Source organism: Pristis pectinata, chromosome 10, assembly GCF_009764475.1.
Source record: "Pristis pectinata isolate sPriPec2 chromosome 10, sPriPec2.1.pri, whole genome shotgun sequence".
NCBI classification, from domain to species: domain Eukaryota; kingdom Metazoa; phylum Chordata; class Chondrichthyes; order Rhinopristiformes; family Pristidae; genus Pristis; species Pristis pectinata.
The window spans coordinates 100,540,627-100,563,283 of record NC_067414.1 but is presented as its reverse complement, the minus strand read 5'-3'; the positions used below and the strand labels follow the sequence as shown (position 1 = coordinate 100,563,283).

The following is a 22,657-nucleotide window of genomic DNA, read 5'->3' as shown; positions in this document are numbered from 1 at the left end:
CAGAAACAGGCCCTTCAGCCAGTTGAGTTCACGCTGACCATCAAGCATCCATTTTATTTTACACTAATTTTACTCTAACCCACTTTATTCTCCACACATTCCCATCAACTCCCCCTCCCAAATTCTCCCACTCATCTGTAACACTAGTGACAATATACAGCAGTTAACTTGCCACACTAGCATGTGGTAGGAAACTGGAGCACCTGAAGAAATGGTAGACCTGCAAACTCCATATAGACAGGACCAAGATCAGGATTGAACCTGGGTCACTTTAGCTGTGATGCAGCAGCTCTACCAGCTGTGCCACTGTGGTATTGGTATTGGTTTATTATTGTCACTTGTACCGAGGTGCAGTGGAAAGTTTGTCTTACAAACTGATTGTACAGGTCAATTCATTACACAGTGCAGTTACATTGAGTTAGTACAGAGTGCATTGATGTAGTACAGGTAAAAACAATAACAGTACAGAGTAAAGTGTCACAGCTACAGAGAAAGTGCAGTGCAATAAGGTGCAAGGTCACAACAAGGTAGATCGTGAGGTCATAGCCCATCTCATTGTATAAGGGAACCATTCAATAGTCTTATCACAGTGGGATAGAAGCTGTCCTTAAGTCTGGTGGTATGTGCCCTCAGGCTCCTGTATCTCCTACCCGGTAGGAGAGGAGAGAAGAGAGACTTTGCTGCCCAGTGTGAGAATGGTAGCAGAAATTGAAGTCCTAGTTGCCACAGTCTGAAATGTTATGTTCATCTGTGTATAACTGAACCATTGAAAAACTGTTAATAAACCACTCCTCCATCTTTCATCAGGTTACCCAATAGAAGAGGAAACCTCTTTTGGGTTTAATATTTGGAATTGGTTTATTATTGTCGCATGTACTTGGGTACAGTGAAAAACTTAGCATCCATACACATTCATTTCAAAGCATCAGTACATTGAGGTAGTACAAGGGAAAAGCAATAATAGGATGCAGAATAAAGTGTTACAGTTACAGAGCAAGTGCAGTGCAGTGTAGGCAGACAATAAGGTACAAGGGCCATGACGAGGTAGATTGTGAGGTCAAGAGTTCACCTCCTTTCCTAAAATGAAACTACATCATTTTTCTTGCTTTGTAGTTGCTTCCTGGCCCAAAAGGCATTGTAACCCAATATAAGGCCAGTATTTTAAGAACCCATAAATACATAAAAATGGTTATTTTTATCACCAGAGAAGTTCTCTCCATAATTAGATACAATAAATGTGATATTTGGTAAACTTGAGAGAATTTTTGTAAGTTCACAAGGGCACATATGTTGCCAACTTCTGCTTGTGCCAAGAAGTTCTATTCTGCAGACCTGTAGGATTTTGTAGGATCATGGCATGACTATAGCACAGACAGCAGTCATTCGGTTCATCATGTCCATGCCAGCTCTCTACCAAAGCAAATCTCTAGTTCTATCCCAGTCCCCTTCTCCACATCCACTCACTAGTTCTACCCCGGACTCTTCTCCATAGCCTTGCAAATATTTTTTCTCGCCATACGTTTATCTAATTCCCTCTTAAAGGTCACAATGGAACTTGCCTCCTCCACATTTGCAGGGAGTGCCCTCCAATCACAGTGTAAAAAGAAAAAAAAGTCACTATTAATTCTCTACCCCTTTGTTTCATACCTGTGACTTCTAGTCCTCAGTGCCTCTACCCAATGCACAGACTGCTCATCATTTTATATACTTCTATCATCCCTTGGTCTTTTCAGAAGAAACAGTCCCAGCCCCTCCAAGCCATCCTTGTAATTGCAGCCCCTCATCCAAGGAAGCATTGTTGTGAAACTTTTCTGGACCCTCTCTGGTGCCTCCATGCCCTTCCTATAATGAGGCAACAAGAATCGAACACAACTTTCCAGCTCAAGGTGGACCAGTATTTTCTTATAACTGGGTGACTTCCCTGCTTTTTTTACTCTCAGCCTTTATTGATAAAGCCCAGAATTGTGAATTCTGCTTTCTCACCTTGCCACATCACTTTCAATGACTAGTGCACTCAGACTCCCAGGTCCCTCTGCTCCAGCCTCTCCCTCTCCTTGTTTTTTAGAACTGTATGCTTTACACTATCTTGCCTGCCTTCATCCTTCCAACAGAAATGCTTCATGTGTTTCTCCACACCTTCATCTGTCTGTTCCACCAGCCGATTTATAACCTGTTGAAATTTATCACCATCCTCTTCAGTTAACGGTACTGCCAAGTTTTGTTATCTGTAAATTGTGGCCCACACTCACAAGTCTAGGTCATTAATGTAGATCAAATAAGAGCAATGGGTCAAACACTGATAGCTGGAAAACCCCTATTCACCCTTTGCTAGTTCAGAAAAACAACAACCTACCACAACCCCCTGTTGCCTGTTACTTGGCCAACTTCAGATCCATGTCATCAATGTCCATTTTATGGAAGATGGTTGAACTTCACGAAGAACCCTGATCCAAAAGATCACAGGACAGGACACTTCCTTAAGTTTGCCACACAGTCCTCTAAGCCTCCTGTACTTGACCAAGCTATCCTGAGAGCACATCTAAACACTCGGATTAGTCTTTAAAAAGAAAAGTTCCAAGCTGCCTTCTTGAATTACTTGATTCAACATTGGCTTAGCGGGAGAAGCCAGAGAGTGGTAGTAGATGGTTATCTCTCTAACTGAAGGTTGTGACTAGTGATGTGCTGCAGGGATTGGTGCTGGGTCCGTTGTTGTTTATCATCTATATTAATGATTTGGATGATAATGTGGTAAACTGGATCGGCAAATCTGCGGATGACACCAAGATTGGGGGCGTAGTGGGCAGTGAGGAAGGCTATCAAAGCTTGTAGCATAATCTTGACCAGCTAGGAAATTGGGCTGAAAAATGGCAGATGGAATTTAATGCAGACAAGTGTGAGGTGTTGCACTTTGGGAGGACAAACCAGGATAAGACTTGCACGGTGAATGGTAGGGCTCTGAGGTGTGCGGTAGAACAAAGGGACCTGGGAATACAGATCCATAGTTCCCTGAAAGTGGTGTCACAGGTAGATAGAGTCGTAAAGAGAGTTTTTGGCACATTGGCCTTCATAAATCAGGGCATTGAGTACAGGAGTTGGGATGTTATGTTGAAGTTGTACAAGATGTCGGTGAGGGTGAATTTAGAGTATTGTGTGCAATTCTGGTCACCTACCTACAGGAAAGATGTCAATAAGCTTGAAAGAGTGCAGAGAAAATTTACATGGATGTTGCTGGGATTTGAGGACCTGAGTTATAGGGACAGGTTGAATAGGTTAGGACTTTATTCCCTGGAGTGCAGGAGAATGAAGGGAGATCTTATAGAAGTATATAAAATGATGAGGGGTATAGATCGGGTGAATGCATGCAGGCTTTTTCCCCTCAGGTTGGGTGAGACTAGAACTAGAGGACATAGGTTTAGGGTGAAAGGTGAAATATATAAAGGGAACCTGAGGGGGAACCTCTTCACTAAGAGGGTGGTGCGAGTGTGGAATGAGCTGTCAGCAGAGGTGGTAGGTGCAGGTTCAATTGTAACAATTAAGAAAGGTTTGGATAGGTGCATGGATGGGTGGGGTTTGGAGGGATATGGTCCGGTGCAGGTAGATGGGACAAGGCAGAGGATCAGGTCGGCATGGATTGAATGGGCCGAAGGGCCTGTTTCTGTGGTGTAGTGCTCGATGACTCTACTACAATGTATTATTCCAGTGATAATGCTAGAATGACTATGGCATAAGGAATTCCAAAGCTTGATCCAGCTGTGGTGAAGAGACATGTACTTGTCCATGATGGAATTATTTATAACCTTGCTGGTGGAACAATGAGATGGTGCTATCTTTGTGATGTTAATACTTTTCTCAGTGGTAGTGGTGGTAGGTCACTGCACCAGTAATTCGCAAGCCTTGGCCAATGATCATGAGTTCAAATCTCACCACAGTTACTGGGGAATGTAAAATCAGTGAAGCAGCAAATCTGGAATAAAAAATGTGGGAATACACAAAAATAAATATTTCCTTAATGGTGGTGATGAAACAAAGTACTGGAAACACTCAGCGGGTCAGGCAAATAGAAAGAGTTAATATTTAGATTGAAGACTCTTCATCTCAACAGTGCCAGTGGGAATGCAATTGTTACAAACACACATGACTCTACAATATCCTTGGGGAAGACATCTGCCAAAATTATCTAGACTGCCCTGTGAGTTAAGGGAATCTATCTTGACCCGTTGGGTAAATTTTTCCACACACAGCGTGGTGGGTGTATGGAACAAGCTGCCAGAGGAAGTGGTAGAGGCAGGTACAATTGCAATGTTTAAAGAATATTTGGATAGGTACATAGATAGGAAAGGTTAAGAGGGATATGGGTCAAATGCAGGCAACTGGGACTAGATCAGGTAGGCACCTTGGTCAGCATGGATTAGTTAGGTTGAAGGGTCTGTTTCCATGCCATGTGATAATGACAAAGTGTGGTTATGGTAGAGGCATGAAGCTATTAAATCACTGAACCATGTCAGTTCTTTAGATTGTATCTCTGTACTTTGAAGGCCTTTTGCTATCTAGGAAACTTCCATTTTAAAGAAATCTTCCTCTTTTGACTACACCAAGCATTTGGACATGCTCTCGGGATAGTTTGGTCACTATATTGGCCTAGTACAGAAAACTGCTTTAGTGGCCAGGGTGGCACACACTGTCCTGTCCTGCAAGTCTGCCAATAACCGATGTTAAAGCAGCTTGGGCAGCCTCTAGCTAATTCCTCATGGCCCTAAAATCACATTACAATACTGCTATGTTCCTGAATTTGGTCAACAATCAGATTTGGTATTTGAGGAAAGTTGTGAAAAATAGGACAAGACTCATCTATATCTGGAAAAAGGTATGTTATTTATGGGCAGCATAGGGACAGCTTACTACTTGATCTACTGCATTATTCCTGACTTGGCAGTGATTGGTGCTGACAGTGATAATCAAAGATGGAAGAACATTTAATTTCCTGGTCCTGAATTGTTTAAAAAAAATTACTGATGTGTTTTTCCTTAATAAGGAGCAATCTTTGTGGGTAAATGCAATTGGGCAACTACCTCAGCTGGGCGAAGGCTGGTTGCAGTAGCTTAACTCTTGTGGTTTCAATACTGAATTGTCCATTTAGCCCTGTGGTCAACCACCTTTTGTGATCTAACTCGGGAAAGTTGGTTCTCATTGTGACTGTCAATTTTCTTGCAGTTTTGTTATTTAAAACCTGGTTCCTCACTCTTTCATTTGCTCCAATCACCCTTTGATTTCTCTAATTATTTCTGTCAAACACAGGTTATTGAAGGAGTACCACTAGCAAATGGAAAGACACTTAAATACAGAATCAATGGTATGTACATAACAATTGATAAAGATATTAAGAACAGGAAAATGACTTCATATATCAAAATCTCTTCCATCTGTAAACATTGGTCTTAGTGGTTTTTATCTCCAAATTTATTTCTTCCTCTCTCGTTAGAGAATGAATGTGAAGAGCAGTGTTTGGTTCAAAAGCAATACGATTTGACTACATACTATAATAGTAAATGCCACCCTCTGGGGATGGAGGACGGACAATGCACTTGGGTGATTGGAAACATTGAGAATTCTTGTGTTTTATTTTGCGCACACTTCGAGGTTTTGAAGTCGTAGGGCAAGGATCAAACCAGAAGCTTAAAGGAGGGTTAGAAGAAACGTTTTCAGCCAAAGGATTACTGAAATTTGAATTCATAGGTGCTGAGGCTGGTATAGTTTACTTGAACAAAGATGTTAAAGATGATCGAAAAGGGCAGGTTTATGATATTATGTTAGAATGATCTGATATGAATTGAGCATGGGCACAGTGTGCCTAATGGTCTGCTGTGCTGAAACTGAACTGGAAACTTCGGAGCTAACAGGGCTGATGATTTTAGTTTACTGGTTGTGCTGAGCTGTGACAGATGTGTTTCTTTCCAGCCATTCAGTTTTCCATCATTCCTCGCCATTTTCCCCTTAAATTTTCATCTTGTGCTGTGGTTCATTATGTGTGGGCTTAGCTTTTGGTCCAATGGATTTATTCTTATTTGATGTCTAGAGCATGGAAACGGGCCATTCAGCCTAACTCGTCCACACCAACCAGTGGGCAACCTTCCATATTAATCCCATCTCCCAGCATTTGCATAGAACGTAAAACAGTACAGCACAGGAACAGGCCCTTTGGCCCACGATGTCTGTGCTGACCATGACACCAATTTAAACTGCACATCTTCCTGCACGTGGTCTGTACCCCTCCATTTCCTGCCCATTAGTGTGCCTGTTTAAATGCCTCTTAAACGTTGCTATCGTATCTGCTTCCACCACCTCCTCTGGCTGCGTGTTCCAGGCATCTATCACTCTCTGCGTTTATATATTTAAAAAAAACTTTGCTGCTTAAATCTCCTTTAAACTTCCCCCTCTCACCTTAAAGCTATGCCCTCTAATATTTGACATTTCCACCATGATAAAAAGACTCTCCTACCCTATCAATGTCTCATAATTTTTTTATATACCTTAATTAGGTCCATCCCTCACCCTCCAATGCTCCATAGAAAACAATTCAGCCTTGTCCGACCTCTCTGTATAGCCAATACGCTCTAATTCAGGCAACACCCTGGTGAACCTCTTCTGCACCCTCCCCAAAGCCTCCACTTCCTTCCTGTAATGCGGCAATGAGAGCTGTACACAATGCTCCAAATGTGGCTTAACCAAAGTGTTATACAGCTGCAACGTGACTTCCCAACTTTTATACTTAACATCCTGACCAATGAAAGTAAGTATGCCTTATGCCGCCTTTACCACCCTATATACTTGTGTTGCTACTTTCGGGGAGCTATGGACTTGCATCCTGAGATCCATCTGTACATCAATGTGCCAAAGGGTCCTGCCGTTAGCTGTATACTTTCCTCTTGCATTTGACCATCTAAAGTGCAACACCTCACACTTATCCAGATAAATGCATTCTGGCACTTTTCTGCCCACATTTCAAACTGTCTTTATGCTGCTGAATCCTTTGACAACTTTCCTCACTATCCACAACTCTGCCAATTTTTGTGTCATACCTTGGCTAAGTCTCATTTGGTCCTGGGAATGTATCTACCTTTAAGCCCACTGAGGAATCGGGTAACTCCGCTTTATTTATAGAGACCTGTATTAGACTTTCATCTACCCCTTCACTGAATTCTCCAACTGCAAAGCTATTTCCTTTGTTAATACTAATAAAGTATTCATTTAGGACCTCACCTATACTTTATGGCTCCATACACAGATTGCTCCTGTTGTCCCTAATGGGCTGTACTTTTTCCCTGGTTATTCTTTTGTCATTAAGGTACTTATAGAACGCCTTTAGATTTACCTTAATCCTGTCTGCTAGTTATTTTTTCGTGACCCCTCTTCAACTTCGTAATTTCACTGTTAAGTACCTCCCTCTACTTTTTATACTCTTAACAGGCTCTTACCCTGTTGTATGCTTCCTTTTTTCTCTTCAACCCTCAATATCCCTTGAAATCCAGGGTTCCACATTCTTGTTACCCCTGGCTTTCACCCTTACAGGTACATGTTGACCTTGAACTCTTGCTATTTATCCTTTGAATGCTTCACACTGTAAGATGTGGACTTGCCTGCAAGTAGATACCCCCAATCTGCCTTTGCCAGGTCCTCCTTGTGTTAATGAAATTGGCTTTCCCCTAATTTAAGGCCTTAATTACTGGTTCATCCCTATTCTTTTCCATAAACGCTTCAAAATACAGAGTTATGGTCACTATCTCCAAAACATTCCTCTATAACACTCCCTCCACTTGACCAGCTACATTCCCAGAGATGAGGTCCAGTAATGCTCCTTCCCTTCTTGGGGTATCTACATATTACATATAAAAGTTCAAACATCAAATGCTCCATCCCCTTTGAGACTTCAATGCTAAGGCAACCCCAATTACTATTTGGGAAATTGAAACCTGCCCGCCCCCACCCCCCCTCCCCAGTACAATAACCCTTTTTGTTATTACATCTCTCTGATATCTGCCTACATATCTGTTCCTCTTTCTTCTGTAGACTGAGAGGTCTGTAATACACCCCAGCAAAATGGTGACCCCCCTACTTTGTTACTAATGTCTACCCATATGGCCTTGTTTGAGGGGCTTTCTAGGATATCCTCCCTCAATACTGACGCAATGCAATCTTTGACTAACATTGCTCCTCCCCTTTACTTAGCCCTTCATCTCTCCTGAAAATTCTACACTCTAGGATATTGAGTTGCCAGTCCTGCCCGTCCTTCAACCATGTCTTGGTGATGGCAACTATATTGTGGATGCCAGTGTTAATTAAAGCTTTGAGTTCATCTACTTGTAACTCTGCTTGCATTAAAATAGATGCAATTTAGCTTGCATTCTGGGTAGCAATCAGTAGAGGGAGCTCCAGCTCTTTGCCTAGAGGTTCTCGTGCGAGTGTTTGATCAAAAGCTCAATGTTTATCAATTTCAGGCATCACTTGTCTCCTTGTAGTTTCAGTGTTGTTGAATTTTGACTATGTTTCTGAAATTTTCTCATTATGCTTTTTTACCTGGAGAGCGTTTGAGGGTTCTTTATTTCAGTTCTATATTCTCGGTCAAAGGTTCACAGGTTTATAGAATTTACAATTAACGAGAGCTGACTGCCTCTTGACTGTGTGTCAGCTTGGTTCTTTATAGAATTCTTGATTGCTCTGTATAATTTGTTGTTCCACAGTCTGGAAAAGGCATAGTCATGTGAAATTGTAAATCTCCCCAATGTAGTTTGATTCTTTAAAATTTAGCGGAAATGAAAATGTTTTGAGCATAGAACTCAGCAGGTAACCATAAGGATCTGACGGTAACTATTGATAAAACATTGTAGGTAACTGCTGAGAAGGAAAACATAAGGTAGCTGCCGAGATCGCAGTGGTCCTGCAAGGAGTAGTGTGGGGGTGTTAACCGAAGCAGTGTGTTAAAATGGTGAGAATTCCCATATCTCTGCAGAGCTGTGACTGGGCTGGAAGGTGTTGAGTGGTAACTATGGTAAGGACCTTTCTGAGCCACTCTTGCACATCTTTTGGTAACTCTTTCAGCACCACAGTGGGAATGAACTAGAAAACAGACCTTCTGTCTGTAGCCAGTTCAAAGCCTGGGGGAGAATTCCTAACCAAGGAGCTCTGAAGCTAACTGTGAAATGTTAGCTTCTCTGGGGTTCAGATCTTTCTCTGCACTGTATAAATTCACGTGTTTGTAATAGCTTTGCTGGTAATGCCTCTACAAACAATGAATTTGGAGCCATGGATTTGTAAATCAGAGGGTGATTCATACGGTGTTGTGTCCATGAAAATTGTGCTTTGTTTCTGTTTGTGAATAGAAGGTCATGTGCTCATTAGAAATTCTTTTAAACTACCCCAGCTGGCTAGTTTCACACTTAATTAAAATTCTGTTCCAGGTTTCTTGTCCCTACAGTGTATTATATCATTGCATCCTCAGTCTCTTGCACAGGTGTGCTCTATTGTTAAGTGGTTGCCCACTAGTTTTGTAGCCAGACAAATCATCTACTCAACATTTAACAAAGCAAGGCAGAAGCAGCACCATCAGCAAAGTAGCAGATTAACAAAGAAATATAAAGAACTGAGTACGCTGAAGATCTGAAATTTGAGAGGAAATTGTTGCCAATACTAACCAGACTGCATTTTTCAAAAAAGTGGTTATTTCATAACCCCTCAGCTGCCTTCTGTGAGTGCGGTCCATTCATAATGTAGTATGGCTCTAACGCAGGCATGTGGGGACAGTACTTTCCTTTCATTCCTCATGTATAACTTTGTATAAATGTTTCTCTTCCAGCATTCTATGCCTTTCTGATGTGTGCTACGGCGATAGGAGTTGCTCTGTACAATGAGGTGAACCTGAGCTACATTTACGATTACTTGCTACAACTTGCAGTCTCTGCCATGATGTTCGCCTTTGTGTTCAGTATTTACTTGTATGCACGTTCCTGGCGTGTTCCTGCAGATGAACTGGCACCCGAAGGAAATACTGGTAAATGACCGTTAATTGAGCAGAAGTTGAAATAGTACATCTCATTTTATTACCTCTCCACTTTTCCATTGCTCCCCCAGCTCCCTTCAGGTGATATTAATCGCTGCTTTAACAGCCATTTGTACTAGGCAATAGTAAAACAAATCAATAATAATTCTCTATATGGGAAAATGCGACTTCATTTCATTCCTAAATGGCCTAAGAATTATGTAGCATACAATATGCAGTACCAAGGTATAGAAGGAGAACATGTTTCTTTCTTTTTAGTAACTCAGACTTTCTCACACCAGTAAGCTTCATTTGTCAAAGTTCTTGGTCAGTGGAGAAGAACTGCAGGTATCTACTGCATGTTATGTGAAATAAAAAGAGAAAATGCTGGAAATGCTCAGCAGGTCAGGCAGCATCTACAGAAAGAGAAACTTAACAGTTGTCAGTGAGGAAGAAAATTGTAAACATCTAAATATCAGAACTAACGAAGAGTCTTTGACGTGAAATGTTACCTGTTTCTCTCTCCACAGATCGTACCCAACCTGAATATTTCCAGCATTTTCTGTTTTGTTTTCAGATTTGCAGCATTTGCCAGTTTTTGATTTTTTTTTGCACTGCGTGAGAAAATATTTCCTAGTTGCATTCCAAATGGAAGAACTGTGAATTTAAGAATATGCCCCTTGTCCTTTCTTCCTTCACCAGAAGAGTTTCTCCATATTTATCAGCAAAATCCTTTTAATATTTGAAGCATCTTAATCATCACTCAATCTTCTGTACAAGAGGTAATACAAATACAATTATACAAGTTCATACCAAAACATAACTCTGTATTCCAGCCTTTTAAAATAAACGCCAACATCCTTTAGTGTTTCTTATTACTTTCAGTATTACTTGTACTGGTTTTCAGTGACATATCAGCCTGAGGTACTCAGAGCTGTAATTATTTGTCTGTGTTTTAACAAATGCAACAATACTACTTCTGACAATGGGTGCAGGAGCACAGCTGTTAAATTACTTGACTAGTATCCACCGCCCTGGACCTGTGATCCAGTGACAAGAGTTTGAATTCCACTACAGTGACTGCGGACTTTAAAGTCAAGTAATTAAGTAAATCTGGTATAAAAGATTAACATCAGTGTTGGGCACCTTAACTATTGGCTTAAGAACCCAATCGTCATTCAGGGAAGAAAATTTGCCTGCCTTGATCTGAGCTATGTGTACCTCCAGATCTCAGCAACATGACTGACTCTTAACTGTCCCCAATATGGTCCAACAAGCCATGCTGTTCAGGGGCAAGTCAGGATGGATAGTAAGTGCTGGCTCTGCCAATATCTGCTCTATGCTCATTATCCCAATCTTTTTTTTCTACACATTTCTACCATTAAAATCTGTACAGTGTTTTTTAGCTCAGTCATGTTACTCTTGAGTCAGTATGTTTTGACATGATCACAAGTAATCTCAGCTGAAAAACAAAAACCTGGAAAGCTGGAATCTTTTTTTTAACAAAAAATATGCCGGAAGAATTCAACCAGTCAAGCAGCATCTGTGAAAGAGAAACCTGGTGACACTTCCTCGGTACTGTTCTGAGGAAAGGTTGCTGAGCCAAAATGTCAACTAGTTTCTCTTTCCACAGATGCTGCTTGACTGGCTGAGTTCTTCCAGCATTTCTGCTTTTAATCTAAGCTGAAACTTTACTGGTTTACCAAGCTAGGGCAGTCTAGTTAAAAATGTCATTTTCTTGATGATAAACCTCACTACCCATTCAGCTAATTTCGATCTTCCAGTTTGCATCACTAAGATCACATATTGACTGATCATTTTTTTTCCTATAAGTAGAAAACTGCTATGCACAATTTGGCAGCTATGTTTGTCAGTGGTGACTAAATTCATTGGTAGTGAAGCCAATTCATTAGCATTTTCTTTCCTCCATTTTTAGAATTATAACACTTAAGATGCCCTTTTGCTATTTATTGCAACAATGAGTCACCTTTTGTCGTTGGCATTGACTTGTATGTGCTGTCTCTGCCAACCTACTGGTTTCCTTCTGTGCTTTTCTTCACACATTGGCCTATACTAAATATTTCTCTGGTCTGTATTTTTAAATTTATGTATATAAATGTTACCTGAATTACAACAGGGAAGTAACTGAATGAAACAACCTGTTAATGCAGCAGCCACCTAGTATGCTTGTCACTGCTGTTGCAGGACCCAAGTCTAACATTTGGTTTCTGTGGCCATGAGGAATATAGCACTTGTCAATACAAAAGCCACAATGTGTATGTTATTTACTGACAAACACATTCCAACAGCAAATAGAAAATAAAAGGCAATGCAGAGCAGATCCTTGGGGAAATATCCACACACTTATCCAACCAATCTCAAAATCCTGTTTTCTGCTTTTGGCATTGTGTGCCTTTGTTTCTGTAAGTTTTATGTGGCATGTCACTGAAGCACAGCCCTGCCCTTTGAGCTAAGCTCAGTGGTGATTAGCCTGTATCTTTCTACCACCTATAATCTGCTTGTCTACACCTTTTTTTTACTAAACTGGAACAGTGGTTGTGGCGTAGTTCCCATTCATGTAGAAGATTTTCTTTCTTCGCAAAGCCACATCCATGCCCAAGCTCCATGTTTGGTGTGATTTGCATTACCGTGCTGGTAGAAGGCAAACCAAATGGATGAGAATCTTTGTTAATGCCAGTACCTAATGAGAATTTTACTTTTGTGTATTGCCAAAACGTGCCGCGCTTATACTGTGTGAATATTTATCCCCACTAGTAGTTCCTGGCTTTCCTTTCAACTTCCTTCAAAACCTATGACAAAATAGGAATATAACTTTTTTTTGATTTGTGACTGTCCCATTCTCCCCTATCATATGTACTATTATCCATATTTCACTGAAGCAATGCACAGATCACATTTTTCTTCTGTGCACAGATTCCATTTTACATCTCCATCCTTCCATATTATAAACATATTACCTGGATTTACAAATCGATTTGAATGTCATAAATGGGAGCACAATCAGACAAAATTTAATACTGCCCCTCATCCAAAGACTTAGAACTGGTGGCCAAAGATTTGGCAAAAGACATGGGCTTTAAGAAGGGGAGATAAATAGAGGTGTAGAAGTTTGTGGAGCAAATTCTGGAATGTAATGCAAAGCTTTCACCCAGTGATTATCTTGGCCGTTTCCTTAAATTTCATTTTTGCTATAGCTCTTCCATAAGTTCCCCAGTTTTTCTTTCTGGCAGCCTCCTGTGCTACATTATTCAATGGTTCACTGATTTGCACACACCACCCCTCTTTGTCCAACCAAGTATTGGATCTTTCAGTCGACTGCACAATGATCATTGGACAAAGTTCAGACCTAGTGGTGTATCGGTGAAGAACACTCTCGATTAAATACTGACTGATTCCAGAGTTCTTGCTGGGAGAGGTAGAAGTGCAAGAGCACAATGGATCTAGTTCCCATGTAAATCAACCACTTTGCAACCTTTGAATGTCTGTGTTGGTTTGCAGGTAGTTACGTTTATGACTTCTTTATTGGACGTGAATTGAATCCTCGTATTAGAAACTTTGATCTGAAGTACTTCTGCGAGCTACGCCCAGGACTGATGGGCTGGGTGAGTTTGAAGCACCTGCTGGCTAAAACTATAAGCTACATGGTGATATTTTTGAATGTGATAATGTTTGCAGGATATTTTGGTTCTCCTGTTTCTGCCTCTCTTCTAGATTCCTCTCATTGTGTACATAGTTGTGTGTGCACAGTGGGGATGGTAGGGGAAGAGCCCTGTGTTCTGTTTAACCTTAGCTCCTCTGTGGTTCTGGGTCTCGTGCTACACTGCAGGCAGTTGTACCAGTCCAACCATTCACTGCAGTTGAATACATCGTTACTGTGCTGTTTGTAAATAAGTGGCAGCCGAGACTTCTGTAGGGAAACAGAAGTTTTGGCATTGGAAGGCCTGAGCCAATAATTATGGCAGGACTAAGGTACCAGACACTGGCCACCTATGAGCCACTGTGTAGCAGGAAGTCCATGTACTCTGAAGGGAGGCAACCAGTTTAGTGGGGAATATAGCTGAATGTTGATGGAAATATCACACACAATACACATAGGTTTTGTCCACCACCATTGTAACCTTGTATATATTTCATTTTAAATGTTTTGGGTCAAATCAGTGTTGAACTTGAACTGCTGGCAAATGTATTCTATAGAATAGAAAGGCCCTGTGATCTTGTCCCTTTCCATTTTGGTGCAGCTACCAGCATGGGAAGATGAAGCACTTGTTTCATTGCCTGTAATCATCCAGTGCAAAAGCAGGCTGTTGGCTTTGTTTTGATGAGATTTAGCAAGATGCGTTTACAACTCAGGTTGCAAAAGGCTGGATCCTTGTACTGATGTGTGGCTGGTTTGTAAAGTGGTAATGTTGCACCTCGTGACAAGTGCTGTAGATTGGTTACATTCGGATCCCTCCTGTAAAGTAAAATTCCACAAAAATGTTAGGATTAGTTTGGGGCTTGCAGGGTTACTTGGTGAGGAAGAGTACTGACTTGCTTCTCTGAATGTTGAAGGTTGTCATTAACTTGGGATTGCTGTTTGCTGAGATGAAGGTGCAGAACCGTGATGTTCCCTCACTGGCAATGATCCTCGTGAACTGCTTCCAGCTTCTCTACGTACTTGATGCACTATGGAATGAGGTAATTCCAATGCTCTAATCTCATCAGCGCTTCAGACTGCTGAGCTGGATTTTGAATAAATGCCAGTTGCTGCAGTGCATTTGGAAAGAGCTGCTAGCCCATGATGACCCAACCACGATACCTGCTAGAAGTTGCCCTTTGTCCATTTGTTGGGTGAAGGCAGGATCCTGCTTGGCTTTACTGCTGTTCTGTGGTTAGAGTGTCTGCTGGCACTTGCTCATAAAATTATACAGCAGGGAAGCAGGCCCTTTGGCCCAAGTCATCCATGCTGACCAAGGTACCTTCCTGAGCTAGTCCATTTGGCCCATATCCCACTAAACCATGAACCTGTCCAAATGTCTTTTGAACATTATAATTATCCCCAAATCTACCACTTCCAGCATATTGGCTCTTCTTCCTGTGCTTCTCTCCAGATTCCAGCTTTGACAGTTTTCCTGTTCACACTCTTTGTTCTTCTCAATATTTGAACACAGGCAGGAATTCTGACGACTATGGATATTGTGCACGAAGGCTTTGGTTACATGCTGGCATTTGGCGATCTGGTCTGGGTACCTTTTGTGTACAGTCTGCAAGCTTTCTATCTGGTTAACCACCCGAATGAACTGAGCTGGCCCTTAGCCCTGGCAATCATTGCTCTCAACAGTAAGCGAGTTTCTCTGTCTGGTGGACATTTGATAATCACATTGCTATATTATCACAGTGTTCCAGTTGTCACACATGTGCTTGCATTGCAGCTGTCGGTTATATCATATTCCGGGCAGCCAACTCGCAGAAGAATGCCTTCCGAAGGAACCCTCATGACCCCAAATTGGCACGTAAGTATCACTGTTCATTTAATAAACATTTTCACTGTAGGCTGTAGTCAAGTGAAAAGAGAATTTCACTGTTCAATTTTGCTTTTTGTACAATCTTAGTGCACCTGAAATACTGGACTATTTTCCATAGCATTTCTGCATTTTTGTGGGTCTGTACAAATTGTTAATGACCTTGTGACAATTTAGCCATGTGTTCATGAGCAGGACTTTGCCAGGTTGGCTGCCTTGGAGTAACTCCTTTCCCTCGCTCCATGTGGTGTGAGTACCAGGTGTTGTTTAGGATAAATTAAGAAGCTAATCAGGGCTCTGGATTCCTACTCCAGTAACTTAATCACTGTTCCCATATTGCACAGTTTGGGCGAGTATTATAGTATCTGTGGCATAGCTTCCTTTGAGTTCTAATTACTGGAGAAGGCCTGTTTAGTACAGTGTTTACTTAGTGTGGTGTTTACTTTCTATAAAGTTGTACATGGTTTTCTTTCTACAGATTTGAAAACTATCCCCACTGCAACAGGGAAGAGTCTAATTGTTTCTGGATGGTGGGGATTTGTCCGTCACCCAAACTACCTGGGAGATCTCATCATGGCTTTGGCTTGGTCTCTGCCCTGCGGTAAGTAAGGAATTTGCCTTATCAAAGGGCCTACAGTAAAGGGAATGGTTGATAGTCAAGTCTCTCATGTTCCTAATATCCCTGGTTTGGAATGGAACTGAAGGGTGGACAGTTAGCCAAGCTGGATGCTGTTGAACTATTTTGTTGCTTTAGGTGCTCTGAAATTTACGGAAAGATGTGTGATGTTAGTGTAAGAAAGGGTGGGTAAGCTAGAGCTTCATTCAGTGATGTTTGGAAAGGAAGCCAGAGTAAAGCACTATCAAACCTTCACTTGGCAAATGAAACACTAGCAGAGAATCCTTTTCCAGGAGGTTAGTGCAAAATTTAGCCTCTGCTTTGTTGAAAAATCCTAAGGAAGAATGGGAAGGGAAGTAATAGATTATTTATGGAAAAGGGAATTCTGAGATCTGCACTAGCAAAAACCTTACACCCATCTAATTGGAGAGCATGTCGCTGCCATCATCAGACCGTACACTCAGCTTCTGCAGAGAGTACTTCAGAGGGAATTAAAAGTTTCTTTTTTTTTAAATTTTATTTTTTATTTTATTTACAGCGTGGTAACAGGCCCTTCTGGCCCAACAAGTCCACGCTGCCCATTTTTAAACCCAATTAACCTACCCGTATGTCTTTGCAATGTGGGAGGAAACCGGAGCACCCGGAGGAAACCCACACAGACACGGGAGAACGTACAAACTCCTTACAGACAGCGACGGGAGCCGAACCCCGATCGCTGGCGCTGTAATAGTGTTGCGCTAACCACTACGCTACCGTGCCGCCTTCAGAAGAAGGAATTAAAAGTTTTCCTTCAGAAGGAAAACTGATTTGATTCCAGTTTATCCACCGTGCTTGTTTCCCTGCCTCCTTGTGGCACGGCATTTTGTTCCTGGTGAGCAGCTGATCTCTGTCAGGGTAACTCAACTATGCAGTGAGGAGCATAAAATAACAATGGAGGCACAGACTTCAAATGCTGGAATCTGGAGCAACAAAATGCTGGAGGAACTCAGTGAGTCAAGACCCTTCACCCATTGTTGCAAAAGTGCCAGTGGCTTAGCTTAAGTTGATGCCTGAACCTCGCACTGTGTTGAACTGAATTTTTAGGGTCTTTTACTGACAGTACTCTGCAGTAATCTTGCATTCAACGTGGATGTGTAGTACACCCAGAAACTGAGAATGCCTTTATAGTAGGATGTCGTTCACTAAAGTTGCACAGGAATTATAATTACAGCTACCAAAACATGAATTCATTGTGACAATGAAGCTTGCCAAGAGTGCAAAATCCAAGAATTTGTCTGGATTGATATCACCATGTAGGAGATTTTTTTAGATTACATTCCTGGATGTTGAAAAGTATGATGGAGTTGATCAGTGCTGCTTGTGCTGAGTATCCAGTGGGTTTAAGGATATGGGGGTGGGGGAGAGTTCTGGAATCTGTTATTGGGGAAAAAGTGAACAGATGTACCGGGAGAGGAGAGTGCAGGTTCTGAGAGAGGTTTTCTGGAAAAGAACAGAAACGGAGAGTGTGGAAGTGTCTGTGCTGAAGGATTATCAGAGAAATGGGAACTGTTGGAGGCTGAAAAGGGGTGTAAGTGTTTTCTTGACCATCTGCTCTGTGATGGCGAGTGTTTGGCAGGGACTCCCTTCAGTGATTCGCTCACACTTGACACAGATTGAAGCCTCTTATTTCATTGAGAATTGCCCTTTTTTGTTTCTGAAGGCTTTGATCACATCCTTCCGTATTTCTATATCATTTACTTCACTTGCTTGCTCATTCATCGTGAGGCCAGAGATGAGCATCAGTGCAGGAAGAAGTATGGTGTGGCTTGGAGCAAGTACTGCCAGCAGGTCCGGTACCGGATTGTCCCCTACGTCTACTGAGCAAATCTGTGCACACAACTGATCTGTTGTTTTAAAGTAAAACAAGATGAAGGCAGATTGTTCAACTGGTATTAATCATGTGACTTGTTTTTTAAAAAAAAGTATTTATATATTTTTTCATTTCTACCCTGTCCTGTCATATTGTTTGGAAATAAAAATCTTTACTTCATTCACCGTCAGCCACGTGCTTTGTCACTGCAAAGCACGGAAGCTTTCTGACAAGTTTGAAGACCTTTTTTTGTCCAACATGTGGGTAATCGTTCCTTGTTGTGCAGTTTTGGTATATTACTCACTTCACAGAAGTCTTAGCTTATCTCAGGGATTTGACAAAGTGGAACACTCTGTAATTGGGACATTAATGTTTATCATGACTCACCTTTAAGAACACAAAGTTCTTCATTGACTTAATGCCATCTGTAATGTCTCTTAAATTGAAATGGCTGCTTTTTAAAACAAGGACTCTCCATTATCTTCTGCCCTTCGTTTCTTCCTACGGGGGTCACAGTGACTCACACTCTCCTCTCCTCCACATCGTCACAATTACGGGCTCCTTGAGAAAAACTTTTCAAATTTGCCACGGTCTTCCATGTTAAAAATATGACACCAGTCACAGCAATTTCACATCTTTGTGTAATTTGGCTGAGGTTTTCTCCTTCACTCACCAGGGTTGAGAATAGGCAAGTCCAGAACCACGCCAGCTGAATGTTCTGATGCCCACTCCAGTTACTGCCATTCTTCCCCTCACACTATTCTTCCTTCTCCACTTGCCCGTTCAAAGTCAGCTGAACTCTAACTGAGAATGTGGTATTTGGGTTGTTTGGGTAGGGCATGGGTTCGGTCTCTTACTGAAACTCCTCACACAGTTAGCCTGTTTGTTACTGACTTTCTTCTCCTCACCTCTTCCCCCTCTCCAACCTTCCTCCATTCAAAATAATAAAAATTAAACCAGGCACTTCATGCTGGGCATCTAGAAAATTCCAAACCTGGTAAACTCTAAGTTTTTAGACGTACTGCTTCCCGATTTTGCTTTGTGTGTGTACTAAGGTTTTGGTTGGATTTCATGATAAAATGAAGCTGTACAGTGCTTGGCTGTCTGGTGTGAACAGCAGTCAAAATGCATTTTAGTCGCTAGGTTCCTTTGAATGTTCTGCTGGTGCCTAGAATTAACTGGGCTCTGTCTGGTTTGCGTGAATTGGTGTAAGAAGAAATGGGCATGTACTGTACTGCAGTGAAGCCTTCTATGTGAAGGTAAATTGTGCTCACAGCAGTTTGGACTTTTTAAAGTGCTGTTGGTATGCAAGGTGATAATTCTTGCAACTGCACTGAAACTTCATTTCCAGTAAGGTGGAGTAAAGTCTTCTGAAATATTTGTCATGGGGTTAGTTTTTTCTAGTAAGCAAAGACCAGATCTTTAAAGTTACAAGCTGGTTCTTTAATAAAAAGCCATTGCTTTGTGTTGTTTTTTTGTTTTGTTTGATTGGGTGCTGAAGGGTATATTTTATCTCCTGGAAATGGGCAATAATTCTATGAATCTGTACGTGTGCACCAAAGGCCCAAGTAGCCCAGTTTTCCTGATTGCAGAATTGAATAGAAATGGGATGGGCATGGTTCTGTCCCCATTCCTAGCTCTTGAAGAGTTGCACTGTGAAAATATGAACGCCACTTCACACATTGTTTCAGATATGGGCTTTGCTGCCTTAACTGTGGCTCACCAGCAGGAAAGCTGTCACAAACTTAATTGGAGATGCTTTAATTTTTGAGATAATATGAAGCAGACACATTGACAGGGGCAGGTGGAGGTGGGTCTCCCTAAAGCAGTAACCACGGGGAGTTATTTACAGGATTGGACCCTGGGTCTTCACTCACCACCCCCCCTCTGTTGTATTTTGTGCTTCTTTTCCAGAGTGCTGTTTTAACTGGCACTTGTTTTAAACTGATGCAAACCACTTGAATTGAAATTCATTTTATGATCAAGGCATTGGGGAGGGAGGGGGGTGGTTTGAAAACTGGCATTTGATCTGAAAATGTTGTGGTATGTGAGCAACGAGCTGTTCCAGTACTTGGCAGCCTGTTGGTACTGGATGCAGTGTCTTTGTTCAGTGGCCTATGCATTTCCTTTTGAAGGGTTATGTCATTCTCTTTGTAACCAATTGCAGTATTAACGAATAGTTTAAGGTGTAACTACCCTCAGATGTGAACTAGAGCACTGGATCAGCCACTCTCACCCTTGCCTGGGGCGAGCTGCTGTTGGTCCACTCCCTCAGCAGCCAAACAGCAGAGAGCTTCCTACATCCTCTCATTTTCTCAGTTTATGTTTGATGCAAATTTTGAATTCTGCTGACGTAGAATATATCAGATGTACAATTTTAACAAGAGGACATTTTGATGTGTTCTTGATTTATGCAGCTTTGTTGAGTACATTTTCATGTATAAAACATGTTAATGGGAATTGCAGTATTTCAGATGGAGTTCAGGTTGTCCACCTTCACTGTACTCTCAGTTCTCTACTGGGGTCTGTGGCAATGTCTTTCCAAAAGTGTGCACCTACTTAGATCTACATCAGCAACTGGGACAAAGGGAGTTTGGTGTTGTAAATGTTTTAGTTCAGAGGAATCTGTGTCCCCCTAACCCTTGCTTTCTGTAAGCTGCTCCCCACTCGCCCTTCTGAATTCAGTGGACACAGGTCCAGCCCATCCAACCCTTCCCTTGTGAGGCATACTGCCCATTCCAGGTCTCAGCCCTTCTCTGAATGGCTTCGAATGTGAATCTTTCCTTAAATAAGGAGACCAATACTTTACACAGTACTCCTGATGTGCTCTTACCAATGCCCTATAGAATGGAAGCATGACCTCCCTATTACATTCAATTCCCTAGCAATAAGTAATATTAGTGTTGCTAACTTCTTGCTGCACCTGTGTACTTATCTCGTGTGAATCACTGCACAAGGACACTGATGCCACTGTATCTTAGAGCACTAGAATCTCTCATACCATGTGTTACTTCGTAGAAGTCAACCATTTCCCTTCCACAAAACCTTGAAATTTTTTCCAAATGCCCTGCAGTAATACCTTTAATAGATTTTATCATTTTCCCAATGACATTTTAAGTTAACTGGTCCATAGTTTTCTGTTTTTGGTCTCCCCTTTTTGAACAAAGGAGTCACATTTGCTGTTGTCCAATCTAATGGGACATTCCCTGAATCTAGGACATTCTGGAAAATTAAAACCAGCGCATCTGCAGCAATGGCATCTGCATTTTTTAATAATTGCCTCAACTGGCCGCCTCTTTTAAATCCTAAAATAAAATCCATCGAGCCCTGGAGCCACATCAACCTGCAGTTCTAACTGCAAATATTTCTTACCGCTGTCTCCAGAGTAACAATTGGAATAGAATTACTGTTCAAAGTGGCTTGGGGGGAGACAAAGAGAATTAACACTTACAGCAGTTTTTCCAGGATTCCATGTTTGGCCCTTGTGCTATCTATGTATGTGACCAATGGTATGGATAATAAGGTGGTGTGGTGTTTAAGATGCTGTAGATGTGACGTTGTGGTGGGCATGAACTAAATGAGACTGGCAGCTGGTGACTGACTGGCTTAAGAGAGTGATCCACATGGATCCCTTGGATCATTTTATATCAGACAGGAGAGGACTAGTATTGGGGGAAAAAAATTGACAATATATACATATTGAACAAGAAATAGGATTGTATCCAAGAAACGGGTTCTGCCTCATTGTACAGATTACACCTGGATCTCTCCATAGCACACATCCTCCCTGCCCCACTCCAATCAAATTATCACTCAGTAAAATCCGTGTGAGAAATTGGCCCATTATAATTACAGCCTCCACTTGCAATTGGAACTCCATCTGAAATCCTGTTAACTTCATCCAGACACAGCAGATGAGTTTTGCTGAGTCTGTTGTATTTGAGATGAGGAAAATGACTGTAACTAGTAGCTTTGTTTTGGGGGAATTGGTGGGTGGGTAAGGTGGGTAGAAGGGATGTGTTTTTGATTTTTATTGTAATTGCCTGTATAACAATATCCATTGTACAGTGAGATTTACCTTTATTTTTTTGCTGGAATAAAGATTTGCAATAAGTTGTCTGGCAGTTTATTTCAGTGCAGTAAGTCCTCATGTCCTTTGACTGTTCCTTGGGGTCAGCAATTTACTTCTGATCGGTTTTGATTTAGAGTGGTTGGTGCCTTTGTGCAATCTACAGCTCACTAGTGGGAGAGGCAGGAGTCAATGGAGCTCCTGGTGCTTTCCCCATCTGCAGTCTTGTGTCTTCAAGGACTAGGGTGCCTCTTATTTGGTGCTAGTGAATGGAAATGGAGAGTGGAGGTTCACACCCTGTGCAGGAAGACAACAAATTCTGCCTGGTGTTCCTGGGAATCTTCTGTCTGAAATGGAATCCCTAACACAGCCAAACATTTACTTGGGGCAGAAGACAGCAGGAGCTTCCCCTTCAGTCATCGTCCTCCTGCACCTGCTAGTCATTTCTGGTTCTTGCCTGCTCTTTCTCATGTAGGCAAACTTTAATACATAGCAGAAATTGGTGGCAGCTACCTGAAACTATCCTGAGGCCAGGACGTTAGGTGTGCCTGAAGGTCATTCATACAAAATG

The 22,657-nt window shown here is 41.7% G+C and overlaps 1 protein-coding gene across 1 annotated transcript in view; it reads left to right on the top strand.

Annotated features, from left to right (window-relative positions):
- The window catches only part of lbr (lamin B receptor), a 61,783-nt gene extending 39,649 nt beyond the window's left edge, over nt 1-22,134 (top strand). The window contains exons 7-14 of the mRNA XM_052024953.1: nt 5,296-5,350; nt 9,848-10,042; nt 13,550-13,653; nt 14,603-14,728; nt 15,202-15,370; nt 15,463-15,543; nt 16,031-16,153; nt 17,868-22,134. Of these exons, the coding sequence (XP_051880913.1) occupies nt 5,296-5,350; nt 9,848-10,042; nt 13,550-13,653; nt 14,603-14,728; nt 15,202-15,370; nt 15,463-15,543; nt 16,031-16,153; nt 17,868-18,028 (1,014 nt within the window). The 3' untranslated portion in view covers nt 18,029-22,134. The remainder of the gene's footprint in view (nt 1-5,295; nt 5,351-9,847; nt 10,043-13,549; nt 13,654-14,602; nt 14,729-15,201; nt 15,371-15,462; nt 15,544-16,030; nt 16,154-17,867) is intronic.
- The last annotated feature ends 523 nt before the right edge of the window (nt 22,135-22,657 follow it).